Source organism: Prionailurus viverrinus, chromosome B1 (genome assembly GCF_022837055.1).
Source record: "Prionailurus viverrinus isolate Anna chromosome B1, UM_Priviv_1.0, whole genome shotgun sequence".
Lineage (NCBI taxonomy): Eukaryota > Metazoa > Chordata > Mammalia > Carnivora > Felidae > Prionailurus > Prionailurus viverrinus.
Genome location: NC_062564.1, coordinates 115,550,590 through 115,564,607, shown reverse-complemented (window position 1 = coordinate 115,564,607; position 14,018 = coordinate 115,550,590). Strand labels below are relative to the sequence as shown.

The following is a 14,018-nucleotide window of genomic DNA, read 5'->3' as shown; positions in this document are numbered from 1 at the left end:
TTAGGAAAGAATGATGTGGTCTCTGGAGAGGTTCTAACTTATTGTGACTTCATGGATAGCAACAAGTAATAGTGTCTGATGAAGTATTTGCCAAGTTGGGTCCTGATTTTTATTTAAAGAGATTTTAAAGGGATTTATTAAAATGTTCCCATTAATACTGACATCAGCTCAGAAAGAGACAAGATTCCCAAGATAAGACAACTCAGTATTTTACAAATAAACTCCATCTCAACACCTTTCACCATGTTCTTATGATATATTTATAAAGCAAATGGCTTTGGTATTTGCTTCCTTATTTTGATAATGCTTTTGTTTTGGATGGTTAACAATTGGACATGCACCGTTTCTGAATGTAGTTTTGTTTTATTTTTTACAGGTGGGTGAGTAACACCTTTGGGAGAAAGAAAATTGGCTTCCTTTCTTGAAGGTGGTGAGTGTACAGCAGGTAGCTGCATGGAAGGAACAGTAATCAGATGGCCACCTTCTTCACTTTGTGCTAGGAAACAAAATCAGTTATAAGAGTCCATGTTGATCTCGGAAATAGAGGGATTTGAAAAAGTTAAGTTTGCACAAAGAACAAGAACTTTACCATCTCCTTCTTGATCTGAAGACTGGGGGACCATGGATATTATAGAGACAGCAAAACTCGAGGAACATATGGAAAATCAAACCAATGATCCCGCAAATACTTACACAAGACCTGCCGAGCCTGTTGAAGAAGAAAACAAAAATGGCAACAGTAAACCTAAGAGCTTATCCAATGGGTTGCGAAAGGGCACCAAAAAGTACCCGGACTATATCCAAATTGCTATGCCCACTGAATCAAGGAACAAATTTCCCCTGGAGTGGTGGAAAACAGGGATCGCCTTTGTGTACGCTCTTTTCAACCTTGTCTTAACAACCGTCATGATCACAGTTGTGCACGAAAGGGTGCCTCCCAAGGAGCTCAGCCCTCCGCTACCAGACAAGTTTTTTGATTACATTGATCGGGTAAAATGGGCATTTTCTGTATCAGAAATAAATGGGATTATATTAGTTGGATTATGGATCACCCAGTGGCTGTTTCTGAGATACAAGTAAGTAGGTCTAATAATTTTGGGGGGACTTGCCGTAAGCTTGTATTTAAGGGAGTAAATGTATAATTGAAATTGTCTTCCTCAGTTTTGTCTGATAAATTCATTCCTAGCCAGGCATTTGATGACAAGAAGCCATCCAAAGATCTACCTTATTGAATAAGTAAGCATTTATTGAGCAACTGTGTATGAAAGGGGCAAATATGAGGACAATACAGATATGCTGTGGTTGGTGATTCAGAGTTGATGAATGTAAGGTGCAGTTCCTGATTTTAAGCAACTTGGTACTGTGGTATCTGAATGATAAATCAAGAGGCTTGGAAAGGAATAACATTCACATCATCATGCTTTTGTTATTTTAGGCTTTTAACAGGTGGGGAATGGAGTAGACTGGGAAGTGTTTTTCTCTTATTACTCATAATGTGATGACTATATTGGTCTATAGTCAATGGCGTTCTTTGAGGTTTGCTTCTATTCAGGAGTTCTCAAATTTTACATTTCCTTTTCTTTTGCCTATTGGGAATCCAATCACAAGAGCTTTAGAAATTGAATTTAGATGTGGGTCTATGAAGTTTGGGCTTTAGACTTCTAAAGTAAACACACTGTCCAGTTTCCCCCGTGGCACCACAAAGGAGCTCTTAGTTCACTGGTTTCAGTCTCCTTGTTTTGAAACAGGAGCAATCAGGAAGTAGGAAGCCAGGTACTTTTGCTTTAAAGACACTTAAAAATAGGACATAGCTCTGAAGTGGTTATTTTTGCTTCCCTGTGAAATCTCGCTGCTAGCCCACAAAAACAAGGCCCCTCAATTCCCTTTTTCATTTCATTTATCCTTTGGAGATTTGTTCTCTACTAAGATTCTAGCAATTAAATCACTAAAATATAAGTTTGATCAAAGCATTGTTCAGAAACTGAGGCTTTTGAAAATGTAATATATATTTAGTCAATACATACTGTTCAAAAATTCACAAATAGGATTTTCACATTAATACCACAAGATCATTTTTAGAAGAAAGAATTTATGTCATATTGTTCTTTCCATTGGTTGTTGCTTTGAGAATAGAAGAATTCAGTCTCTATTTGCTGAAGAGTTCCCCAAATTCAGGTTTGTAGTTTTGAAAACTTATTCTACAAACCAAAGTCATTCCTAAACATTTTCTTTAATATGTGTAAGTAAAAGATAGCCATCAACTGCCTTTTACTAGAACTTTTTGCTGCCAAAGTTGTTAGTTATGGTATGCTTTATGCCAAAAGCAAACAATACATTTGTTGAACTTTAGTGTTTCTCTTTCTGGTTTCTACAATTGACACTGAAAATAAGAGAGCCTGCATAGGCCAAAGGTGTTTGCTTTCTCCTTTAATTTAGGCCAACATTTTATTTGTATATATGTGAAAAGAGATATTTTCCAGGGTCTGGTAAGCAGCTGGCTTCTATCCAGAGGTACAGTCTCAATTTATTTGAATCTTCATCTAAAGAGTTGTTATGCACTGCCTCTCCATGACCACCTGAGATTTTACCATGTCATAGATGACCACACATTTTAATGATACCTACCATTTTGGTCACAACCCATCATCAGAAATTTGTTGGGGAAATCATACTAATTTTTTTTCACTTTTGAGGTAAAATTGTACCATGTATTTTAGTAACTAGTAGAATAATTTTTGTAACATGTTTTGAACATCCTGGCTGAATGAGAAATCCTACTTGCTCTTCTTTGTTAAAGCATCTTCAAAGCTGTGGGGGGGGGCGGAAAACATTAGCTCTAGTTATTTTTCTAAATAAGGTTTCAGAGTGCACATTTTACCTTCTAAGTTAATTTTCAGTTCTGAGTACAGCTGAACTCAGAATGCTGGAATGAATATAATTGACTCATAATAATTCCTGCTTATTACTTCACCTTGTCTAACAGCATGAAGCACACAGTTCGACACTTTTTGGGTCTGAGCTAGAAGCAAAGAATGAATTGTTTTTCACTTAACCAAATGGAGAGACTCAGCACTGTTTATCGCCCATTCCTTTTCAGTACTTGAAAAGGCATAGTTAGCATAGCAAACCTTTGAAATAAATGGCCTTGCACTAAATAAATACTTTCATCTAATAGTCTAGGTATTTTTCTTCTCTATATTTTGACCCCAGAAACCCTGGAATATTCTTAAAATAGTTACTGGAAACATGCAACTAAAATTACATTTGTACATAATTCTGTAAGTTAGAAATCCTAACAGTTACCTGAATTAGACCTTGATCCACATCAGATGAAAGTCTTGGAGAAAACTAAAAATATGCCACATACCTGAAACTGCCTATTTTTCCAGAAGTCTTTGATCAGTATTAGTTTTGAAAGTTTGAGAGCTCTGAAAATGAGGGACCTGGAGTAATACAGTTTATGTGCTAGGGAAGTCACAATTAGCAATTCTAGGGGCTTTATGGACCCCGCCCATCTCTGAATCCCCAGAGCCCAGAGTTTATAGACCCACCCCTAACTGCATAGCAGAAAATGAGTTGTCATCTTCAACTGGACATAAGGACACTCGGAACCCTCAAAGCCCATTCAGATACCCGTGAAGCAGTGGTGCGAGCAGGCAGGGCCTACCCCTGTGGAGGATTCCTGAGGTGTGCTCAGAGTCACCCTCTAGGAACCACTGCCTTGGAGTGAGGACTTAGTGGTCCAGGACAGGGACTAATATCAGTTTCCACCAAAAAATCGAAAGTATAAAAGGACTTGTGGGATATTTATTTATTGCTTTTTTGGATCAAGGTTGAATAAAACAAGGGTAAACTCATCAGTTAAGAGCTTCACTGGTAAATGCCCGTAAATGCACAAGGATACTTCGGACAGTTTCAAAATATAATTCTCTGAAAATTGGGGTGCCTGGGTGGCTCAGTTGGTTGAGCGTCCGACTTCGGCTTGGGTCATGATCTCACAGCTCATGAGTTCAAGCTCCGTGTCAGGCTCTGTGCTGACAGCTCGGAGCCCGGAGCCTGCATCGGATTCTGTGTCTCCCTCTCTCTCTGCCCCTACCCTGCTCATGCTCTGTCTCTCTCTGTCTCTCAAAAGTAAATATTAAAAAAAAATTTTTTTTTAATTCTTTAAAAATCTATATAGTCATAGACAAAATAGTTCATGCTCAAGTTGTGAAAATCCTTTTGGATGGTGTCCAAATAAACCTTGCTTATATAACTTAGGTTAAATTAGTTGTCCCATTTCCCTATGTGTCCAATTATATAGTATCACCTTGGCTCATTAGTTAATTCCTCTGTGACTGGCTCGTTTATACCTTGATATGTTCTCAAGAGAAGGTTTTATTAATGCAGTGAGTTGACTGAAAACATAGTTCATTGAATTCTTTGGCACAAAGAGTAACTTTTTTAGGAGAGGTGGTTGTCTAGAACCCTGAGTCAACTTTAACTCCCCCACTCCCCACAGACACTCCTTTTGGGTCCCAACCCACCTAGAATTATCACAATATGTGAACCTCTGTTTCTGAAAGCTACAGTATGGCCTCTCCATGGGATTGCAGGGGTGGGCAGTTCACAAATAAGCCTTTGAGCTGTGAAACTGTGGTCTGTTAATGCCACTCTGTATTATTCTTTATTCTGTTAAACGTTGTTTGATAATGCATTAGGAGCAGAAACAACAAGTAAACTTGTTTTCCCCACCCCTGTTTTTCCTTTAGGTCCATTGTGGGGCGCAGATTCTTTTTTATCATTGGAACTTTATACCTGTATCGCTGTATCACAATGTATGTTACTACTCTCCCTGTGCCTGGAATGCATTTCCAGTGTGCCCCAAAGGTAAGTACCTCTGAATTACCATATAGAGGAGATGAAGAAAACGATTATTGAACACCTGCTCCCTATTGACATGCTCTTTAGACACTTTCATATGTGTTAACTGCAATCTAATATAGTTTTTGTTTCTCTTTAGACTTGGGGGAAGAAATTTAAATATGTTCATAAAATGTGTATCTTTGCGCATTAGACATTCATTTTCTACTAACTAAAAGTTACAGTGGGGTGTTCAACTCTGCTTTTTTGCCCTCTTATTTACCTGTTCATTCATTAATTCGTTCATTCGTTCATTCATTCAAGTATTAAGCTCCTGTTCTGCACCAGGCCAGCACTGTAGCAACAGCAATGACCAAAACAAAGTTTTTCTTCTTCTAAAGCTTATATTCTGTTGGGGGATGACAACTGAGAAATAAATGCACACCTTGTCACATAATGATATGTCAGGTTGCTATCAGATGAAAAACAGAAAAGCTGAGTAAGGGTAAGAGCGATGCTGAGGACAGGTACTACTTTATACAGAGATTAGAAAGGCTTCTGTAGTAAGAAAGCATTTGGGCAGGAAACAAGATAAGGGAGTGAGCCATGTGGTTGGGGGGAGCCCTAAGCCAAGGAAATAGCTTAGTCATAGTAGATTTAAAAGGTGTCAGGAGGCTCATGTGGCTGAGTAGAGGTGGAAAGGATGGAGGTGGGACAGGCCTTGGGTCCCCTAGGCCCTTTGTGGCCCACTGAAAATGAACTTCAGTGGTGGCGGTAAGAGGTGAGGAGAAGTCATTCAATTCAAGATGAATTTTGATGGTAAGGCCAACAGGATGTGCTAATAAGTTGGATATGGATGTGGAAGAAAGAAGCTGAGGATGACCCCAAAGTTTTTAGCAGTTGGAAAGCTAGAGGGGCCTTTTGCTGGAATACATTGTGGGAATAAATACTGAAACTGTCTTAAGCAGGGTTTACAGTCTCTCCAGGTAGAGCCACTTCGTGAGAGAGCTGTTAATCATCTTAGACCCCAGTATGTCCTGGTTTATAAAAAAAGAAGCATACAAATCATGTGCTTTCTGGACAAGGGAGTAAAGTCTAACATCATATTTTACTGAACACTAAGCAGATGTCCAAGGTGGAAGGAAAAATAGAGTTGTTCTAAGTCAACAGTCTCCCTCACCAAATATAGGTGTGGTTTGGAGAAGCTATAATTTTCCAAAGCCATCAAAGCAGAAAGTATCTGTAATTAAAACAGTGTACATATTGAATTTAAACATTGGCTGATTTTTAGTGAAACTAATTTAAGGCATGGGAGAAGTTCAGAAATGTAAAAACACTTCTAAGGGGTTATTGCTATGTGTTAAATGAAGAAATGGGCACAGAAAAGAAGGCAAGCCCATCCTAGTAATGGATGAGGTTTGCAGAGATGAGTTGCTATGATTATAGAAAGAAAGTAAATTAAAGATTATCCTCCCTGGAAGAGTTGCAATTTTCAGAAGCCACATCAGTAAACATACCACTGGATCACCAAGCTACAAATACTCCCAATGGAAGCTCTGGTGGCATCCTAACTAAATAGCCCCCATGTTCTTTTGTCAAGACCTCTTCCTGAAGCATAAGCAGGCTATAGGTGCCTGAGTAATGGTTCGGTAAAACAAACACAAATCATTTCGACTAGAGGTGATAGGGTGTTATGGAACAAGAGTCAGAATTGTGTTCTAAATGTGGTTCAGCCACTGGCTTTGAGTGCTTCTTAGATTTTTGTGGTCACAAGGCTATTAGGTAATCTACCTGCCTCCTCTGTTGCTGACTGTGTAGAATGTCCTTCGTGGCTATGAGCAATGACAGAACCATGTATACTGAAACCACTCTCTGTGAGAGGGTGTCACATCTAGTCCTTGGTGCCGAATAAACTTGTTACTCACAAGATACAATCACCACGAGTGATTTCACAAGATTGGTGAAATATTTGGCTTTCGGTTTTCCAGTTGCCTTCTCCCTTGTCTGTCTTGGGCTTTACTTTAAGTCTTTTGCTTACAATTTGCTTCAACCCAGCAATCCAAGCTTTGGTTTGCAGTCACAAACTGTGTGTTCTGAGAAGTGTGTTTAAATAAATGTTGGCCCAGTTATTAGAACGTGAATGAAATGATTTAGCTTTTCAAACCCATTTTGCCACATACGAGAATGTTGGGCTGGAATGACTATAGTCTGTTCCCTGAGAAAGTTTTCCTCACACCTTGGCAAAGGATGTCTGGAGGACTTTTCTTCTGAACTGAAGGGACAGTCTGCAAGGTAAGTTTTCTGATTTGGCAGCAACGAAGTTGGGCTGTCTTGTATTTTTTTTTTTGTGTGTGTGTGTGGGGAGTGGCGTGCAGAGGTGACAGTTCGAGGAACCCTTAGAACACTGAGCCTCTTTCTGCCTTGGCTCTTGTGATTGATGCTTCTCCTCTTAGCTGTCTGCATCTTCAGTTCCATACCCAGTCATGGCATAGAATGGTGTCTGACAAATCAGGAAATTAATAGGAACGAGAGTCATAAGTGGTGAGCGTTGGGGGTCCCAGTGAACCAGAACAAAATTAGAAAAATAAGTCCATTAATCCCAACTCTCACCATTACCTTCCCTGACCTTCCTCAGTTTTCTTTATACCCTCACCCCGCCCTCTTTTTTCCCCTTTCTTGAGCATGAACTGCTATCTAGGATAGCAGTGACAGGATTGAGGAATTAAGAACTTAGAAAAGACAGAGCAAGGAGAGAGAGTGCTTCCTCTGTTCTGTATTCGGTAAAGGCATAATGAATCCAGTGCTATCAGAAATCTCCATTCACTCTGGCTGCTGAAAGGAAGAGGGGAGAAGAGAATGTGTGGCAATAGTTTAGCTCCTAGTTTGCTTATAGCTTTGGGGCCCATCTAATCCCAGGTAAAGGGACTGATGGCTTTAAGTGTTTCTGCCCTTAGAAAATTAGAGTGTTGGGGGGGCGCCTGGGTGGCTCAGTTGGTTAAACGTCCGACTTCGGCTCAGGTCATGATCTCACGGTCCATGAGTTCGAGCCCCGCGTCGGGCTCTGTACTGACAGCTCAGACCCTGGAGCCCATTTCAGATTCTGTGTCTCCCTTTCTCTCTGACCCTCCCCTGTTCATGCTCTGTCTCTCTCTGTCTCAAAAATAAATAAACGTTAAAAAAAAAAATTAAAAAAAAAAAAGAAAATTAGAGTGTTGAGTTGGGAACGATGAGGGAATAAAAACGTATATATATTAGGGTTTTGAAATGAAGAGTCATGTGTCCTTTTAAACTGGAAACACAATGGTTGGGCAGTGTATGTACTTTTTTATTTGATCTCCGTGTTGACAGTTGTTTGTCCCAACCACGTGACAAGAAATTCCTGAAGGACTGTGGTTGATCTGATAAAGCACCCGGCTAGGTTCTGTCTTGCACATGAAGGGTGTATCCACAATTTTATGTAGTTTACAGCACACATTTCCTGAGGTGAACCTGAAATGAGTCCTGTAGTTCTGTCCACAGTACTTCTCCTTCCTCAGATGTGGATCCTTTGCAGCCTTCTAGAGCCTGTCTTTTCAAGGCAAGATCACCTGTTACTTTTTTTTTTTTTTTTTTTGTAATGTCTGTTTATTTTGAGAGAGAGTGAGCGAGCATGAGCGGGGAAAGAGCAGAGAGGGGCAGAGAGAGAATCCCAAGTAGGCTCTGCGCTGTCAGCCAGAGCCCGATGCGGGACTCATACTCATGAACCGTGAGATCATGACCTGAGCATCGGGAGTTGGATGCTTAACTGACTGAGCCACCCAGGAACCCCTGGACTATCAAGTCTTGATAAAATATCTGTGTTGTGTTTTTGCCAGCTGGGCTTGCCCTAAACAAACTTTTGAAGAAGGTTTTTTCTCACTTTACCCTCTAATCATGGTTTATGTCATTTTCTGTTACAGAGCTTTATTCTCAACTATTAACCAATCATGGTGTGTTTGCCTTTTTACATAGGTCATCTGGATACCAGAAAGCTTTCCAGATCCATATGAATTGTTTTTTATCAGGAAATGTTTAGGCTCCCCAGTAGTGATGTTTTGGGCAAAGAATCATGCCCTGATTCCTACTCTACTGGATAAGATGGTTTTCTACTTGCTTTAGAGGCTAATTGAATTTCTCTCCTCCCAGACTCTCCTCCCATCCATTTGTACACACCCTACCCTCCTTCACCCCATGCATCCACTTGGGCAGGGTACTACCTGTCTTCACGACCAGTTTAACCACCATCAAGGCTGGACTGGCCATGGTTCAGGGATCATTGAGTATAAAAGACAGCATGGCATACAACTGTCCCCCTAGGTGCCAAATGAATAGTCATTAGTGGTCTTTCTATATTTCTCCTCTCCTGTGTACTATTACTGAATATATTTCTGAATATCATTCTTTGATTTTCTAAGCCTCTTCAACTGATGCTAGGCTGATCTGAAACCCTGGACCCCCAAGCACTTCAGTTTTCCAATTTTTCATGCCTACTATTCTGACCAGCTCAGTCCACTGCTCCTTCCCATATGCTAAAATTTTCATGGGATATAAGCTTTTGACTATTGGGTCAAACTCCTGTCCTGGCCCATCATTGTTTCCCGTGTCATCATGGTGGCTTCTAGGGGCTTCTGCACCATTGTTCTAGGGACTCTCTTCTGACCCTCTGCAGTAACACACAGATTATTTCTTTGGAGGATGGTTTTCCTAATCAAAGCTACTCATTTTTAAAGCTCCCAATACATCTCTAATCCATCATTTTCAAACCTGTTTAAATTATTTAATGTGTTGCAGCTCCCCGTTTTAACTGTGAAATGTTTTGATCAGATATTAATACAGCTATTTGTACACTTTCGGCTGCCCACTTAACACAAGGTCTGAATACACTTTAGAATATTAGTAATGTGGTATTCAGCTGAATCAAATATTAACCATCCAAAACCCTGACTTCCCCCTAAAAAGAGGAAAGAAAGTAGCTTTGATTTTTTTTTCAGTGCATAGCTGTGGTGAAGTCATTGGTTATTAATATTTTTAAAAGCTTTGCCCAAGGACACACTACCACCAAAACATATTATTAGTAACATATTGAATAATTTAAAGCATGTCACTAAAACTTGCCAATAAATGAATAAAACCTAGTTTGAGGAGCTACCCTCTTGGATTCTTTTTGAGTTTTTAAGTTAAAAAGAAAAAAAGCACAGCCTGGTGAATTTTTTTTAGCTGTTTTGTTTTGACCTTTCTAAATATCTTATAAATTAAAATGTGATTTTTATCGGCTTGTAAAGTTTCTTCCTTCTTGTGTCATTCAGCTCAACGGAGACTCTCAGGCAAAAGTACAACGGATTCTACGGTTGATTTCTGGTGGTGGATTGTCCATAACTGGATCCCATATCTTGTGTGGAGACTTCCTCTTCAGTGGTCACACCGTTGTGCTGACACTTACTTATTTGTTCATCAAAGAATGTGAGTACTAACTCATTCCCACTCTATTGACCGCTGTAGTGGGAGGGATCCCTGGGCCCTGAAACTTATGGGAACTCTTACCCTTTGGGCTTGATATCTATGGAAGGTACAGGTGTGTGAGTGTGTGAGAGTGTGTGTGTCTGAGTGTATTTAATTCATTCCAACTAGGCCTATGTGATTTGAACATGGGAGACTTAAAACTTGGCCCTGGATTCTCTAACATTTAATCTGGCTCCAGAATGTCTCAGTCCTTCATTAGAACCTCTCAAGGTATGAAAAGCTATTTTAGTGTTGGCAAATAGGTATTAAGTTTATTACAAACAGAATCAGTGCACTGGAAAGCTGAATGTAAATGACTTATGAGTGTGAAATTTCCATTGTATGAAACTTCCATTCCATCATTCCAAATAATTTGATGTTTTCCCCTTTTTTTAGATGTTTTCTTGTCCCATTTCAGTTTCACCATTTTCCAGCTGACTTCTGTGCTTTAATAGGCATCTTCAAAAAATATTTTGCCAATATTGATCATTTCTTCATACAAAACATGGAGGCAAGAATGTGAAGTATCTTTCCATATTTATACACTTAATTGCCGTTATACAAAATCCTTATGGAGCCCAGCAGCTTTCATGGCTGGCATGGTGCCTCCTTCATCGTGGGAGCTGTGTTTGAGGTTAGCTGCCCAGCAGATCCCATTGTTGTAGATTTCTGAGGTTCGATTTATGTAGACCCATCACCTCAAAATCCTTTCAAAGTAAGTGATACCTTTTCCTTCATTTTTGCAAAGCTGGTCAGGTTAACCCTCACCTTTAGTTCCAGAATACTCCATATTGTTTCTTAGAACTTTATCTCCACTTTCTTCACTTCCTCAGCATTGTAAAGAGGCCTTTTGGCAAAGACCAACAGAAGGTCGCCTGCCCTTCTGTTGTCCTGCTTCTTCTACCCTCTCTTGGCCTGTCATTAATCCAAACAGGTTTAGCCTTACTTCATGGCAGTATGGACATCACAGTTTATCTGTCAGTGGCACATAACATAAGTGAGTTCTTGTCCCCATAGGCCGCCTGGGGTCTCAGGTTTCAGTTCTGCTTTGAGGGCTTTAGGACAAAGATTTGAGATTATTTGCAGTAGAGGAAGTCTTTTTTTTTTTTTTTTTTTTTTTTTTTTTTTTTTTTGGTAAGAATTGTGTAGTTTGAGGTGTTTCCTTTGTAAGTGCTACACACACACACTTAGAGTGGGGAGAGTAGCATGTTAAGTGCACAGCCTTCATTATTCCTGACATCAGGTGGAGGCCATTCTGGACCTTTCCCCTTATTTCTGTCCTCACATTTCTACCAGAGGTGGTAATGGGGAGAACCTGAGTCTGTTTCTGCACCGATATTGGGGTTGTCTCTTCCTTCAATGTCAGTTATTTCTCATATGTAGTTATTGGTTCTGATGAGCCAGTAGAGAGATCTGTGTTGTTGATGACTCTAACTCTAACTTTTGCTGGGAAGAGTTCCACCAGTGTGTAAGATCAATTATTTTCTAGTCAAGAGGTGGACTCGTGCTATAGGAATTTCTCTCTAATCTGAGAATCATAGAAAACTTAGAGAAGAAGATGAGGGGGAGGCAGGGAGGAGCTGCATGTTGGAACGAAGCCATGGTGAGTTGCAAGTGATGACAAGAAACACCCCAGGAAACTGAAGGTCAATTTTAGAAAATAACTGAAGACCAAGTGATGCTAACAATAATAGCAAATAGACATAATACTCTGTGCCAGGCACTATTCTATGTCCTTGATGCAAAATAACTCATTTAATCCTACAGCCACCCCATGAGAGCAGCACTGTTTTCCCCTTTTTCAGGGAGGACACTTAGAGAGAGTGACTTCCCACGGTCCATAGTTGGTAATTGGAGGATGGAGTATTCAACCTCAAGCAGGCTGACTCTAGAGGTTATGCTATTAATTTCTTGGGTCTGTTTAGAATATTTGGGAGCCCAACTTGTCTGATCTTATAAAATTGCTAAGGAACAGTCCACGTATATTGCCCATTATTGTTCTTTCTTTTACTTCAGGACAATAGCAAGGCAACTTGTGATTATTTTTATGCTCTGATAAAGGCTATGCAGTATGTAGAGATATTTTCTTCCCAAAATGTGATTTTGGCTTGAGGTTTCAAAAACTGTGTGAGTTAACATACAGCAGTGAAAATTACATCCTGATGTTTCTAATTTTTGGTGAGGAATGAAATGGCAAATCTGTAATGCTAAGTACAAACCCAACTCTAGCATCAGTTCTGTACATGGACAGAGCATTCCACGTTTGTGCCCGTTTCCTACGCAATTAGGAAAAACAGTCACCTTCTAAGTGATGCCCTGTGTTCTGGTTCAGAGTAAGCAGTGGTCCCAGATGGTTTCTTTGAGCCGTCTGCTTCTAGAATCAGATGCATCATTCATATATTTTTTTGTTTTCCTGCCTTTTGATCTGTTTGGTCTCTTTCCTTGTTTGCCTGGTTGTCATGAATAGATTTTAATTTAGTCAAGAGAACAGATAAGAACATGGGACCAGGACCATTTTGTGGGCTTTATACAGAGGGGAGCTTTACACAGTTGTGCAAATATTTCACTGAGGCCTAGGTTCCTTATAAAACTAGCCTGAAGAAATCAGCCTAGCTTTTAGTACCAAGTGCCTTGCTGGTAGAGAGGGAAAAACCCCCTCCCTCCCTCCCTCCCTCCCTCCCTCCCTCCCTCCCTCCCTCCCTTCCTTCCTTCCTTCCTTCCTTCCTTCCTTCCTTCCCTCCCCCTCCCTCCCTCCCTTCCTTCCTTCCCTCCCCCTCCCTCCCTTCTGTCTTTCCTTCCTTCCTTCCTACCATGCTACCACACAAAGTCCATTGTCTGTATGATTCAGTGTCTGTAGGGCTTGGATCCCACACAGGCAGTGGGGTGAATTAATATTTGTGTCATCCTCTTTCAGCCTGATGTTATTAATCCCTATGGTAGAATGGGAAAGCAGAAAAGTTACCATTGTCCCATTTCTGTTTCAAAATTTATATTAAATCTTTTCTTTGGCTCAGCCAGCCAGTGTTCTTAGTTAGTGAGCAGTGGTCCCAATGTGGTAGCATAATTGGGAATACATTTTTATGGAAGAGCAGTGTTAGTATTTCCAGACATTCTTAAAACTTCATTTTCAATTCCACAAGTACTAAATGACCACTCGGCCCATCTCTTTACTCCTTTTATACTTCAGCTTTGCTTCTTGTGGATAAACAAATACAAAATTGTTCTGGTTTGCCCAACATTTTTAACTTCTAAGGTAATAAGTACCAGATGACCTTATAAGCAAAGGGAACTGAGCTGCTGTGAAGCTTCAGAGAAGGGTGGAGTCTGTGGTTCTGCAGAACACATATTTCGTGAAATCTCCAGATTTCTAAGAGTTGGTTCAATTTTGAGTACTCTCCACCTAATGGAACAGTTATGGGGCCTGGATGTGGCCACCAGGCTGTAAAGGGTAAGGCTTCTTCCAGCTTTAAAATTCTAGGAGTCTATCCATTGTCTGCTAGAAGTCTGTGCCAGGATGAACCAACTGAGAAGCGATAAGGCGTGCATGCAAAAATTAAACAGCAGACTTCCAAATGCAAACAGGTTTATAAACTTCCTGTTATACTTGAAACCAAAAGAGCAACAGCTATTTCACCAAAAAATATTCTTCATTTGAATGA

General features: G+C 40.1%; 1 protein-coding gene and 1 long non-coding RNA gene across 3 annotated transcripts in view; one reads left to right on the top strand and one right to left on the bottom strand.

The window, feature by feature from the left end:
* Window positions 1–382: 382 nt before the first annotated feature.
* LOC125164452 (uncharacterized) overlaps window positions 383–14,018 on the bottom strand; it is a 16,400-nt gene continuing 2,764 nt past the window's right edge. Inside the window, exons 1-4 of one of the 2 annotated variants that reach the window (XR_007151771.1) lie at window positions 3,368–3,463; window positions 2,626–2,808; window positions 590–709; window positions 384–496 (exon numbers count right to left, since the gene is read on the bottom strand). This is a non-coding gene — a long non-coding RNA (uncharacterized LOC125164452). Of the gene's footprint in view, window positions 497–589; window positions 710–2,625; window positions 2,809–3,367; window positions 3,464–14,018 lie in introns of those variants that run through there. The other variant, XR_007151772.1, reaches the window with a different exon arrangement.
* The window catches only part of SGMS2 (sphingomyelin synthase 2), a 19,174-nt gene continuing 5,623 nt past the window's right edge, over window positions 468–14,018 (top strand). Inside the window, exons 1-3 of the mRNA XM_047857183.1 lie at window positions 468–1,076; window positions 4,752–4,869; window positions 10,167–10,320. Coding sequence (XP_047713139.1) covers window positions 622–1,076; window positions 4,752–4,869; window positions 10,167–10,320 — 727 coding nt within the window. The 5' untranslated portion in view covers window positions 468–621. The remainder of the gene's footprint in view (window positions 1,077–4,751; window positions 4,870–10,166; window positions 10,321–14,018) is intronic.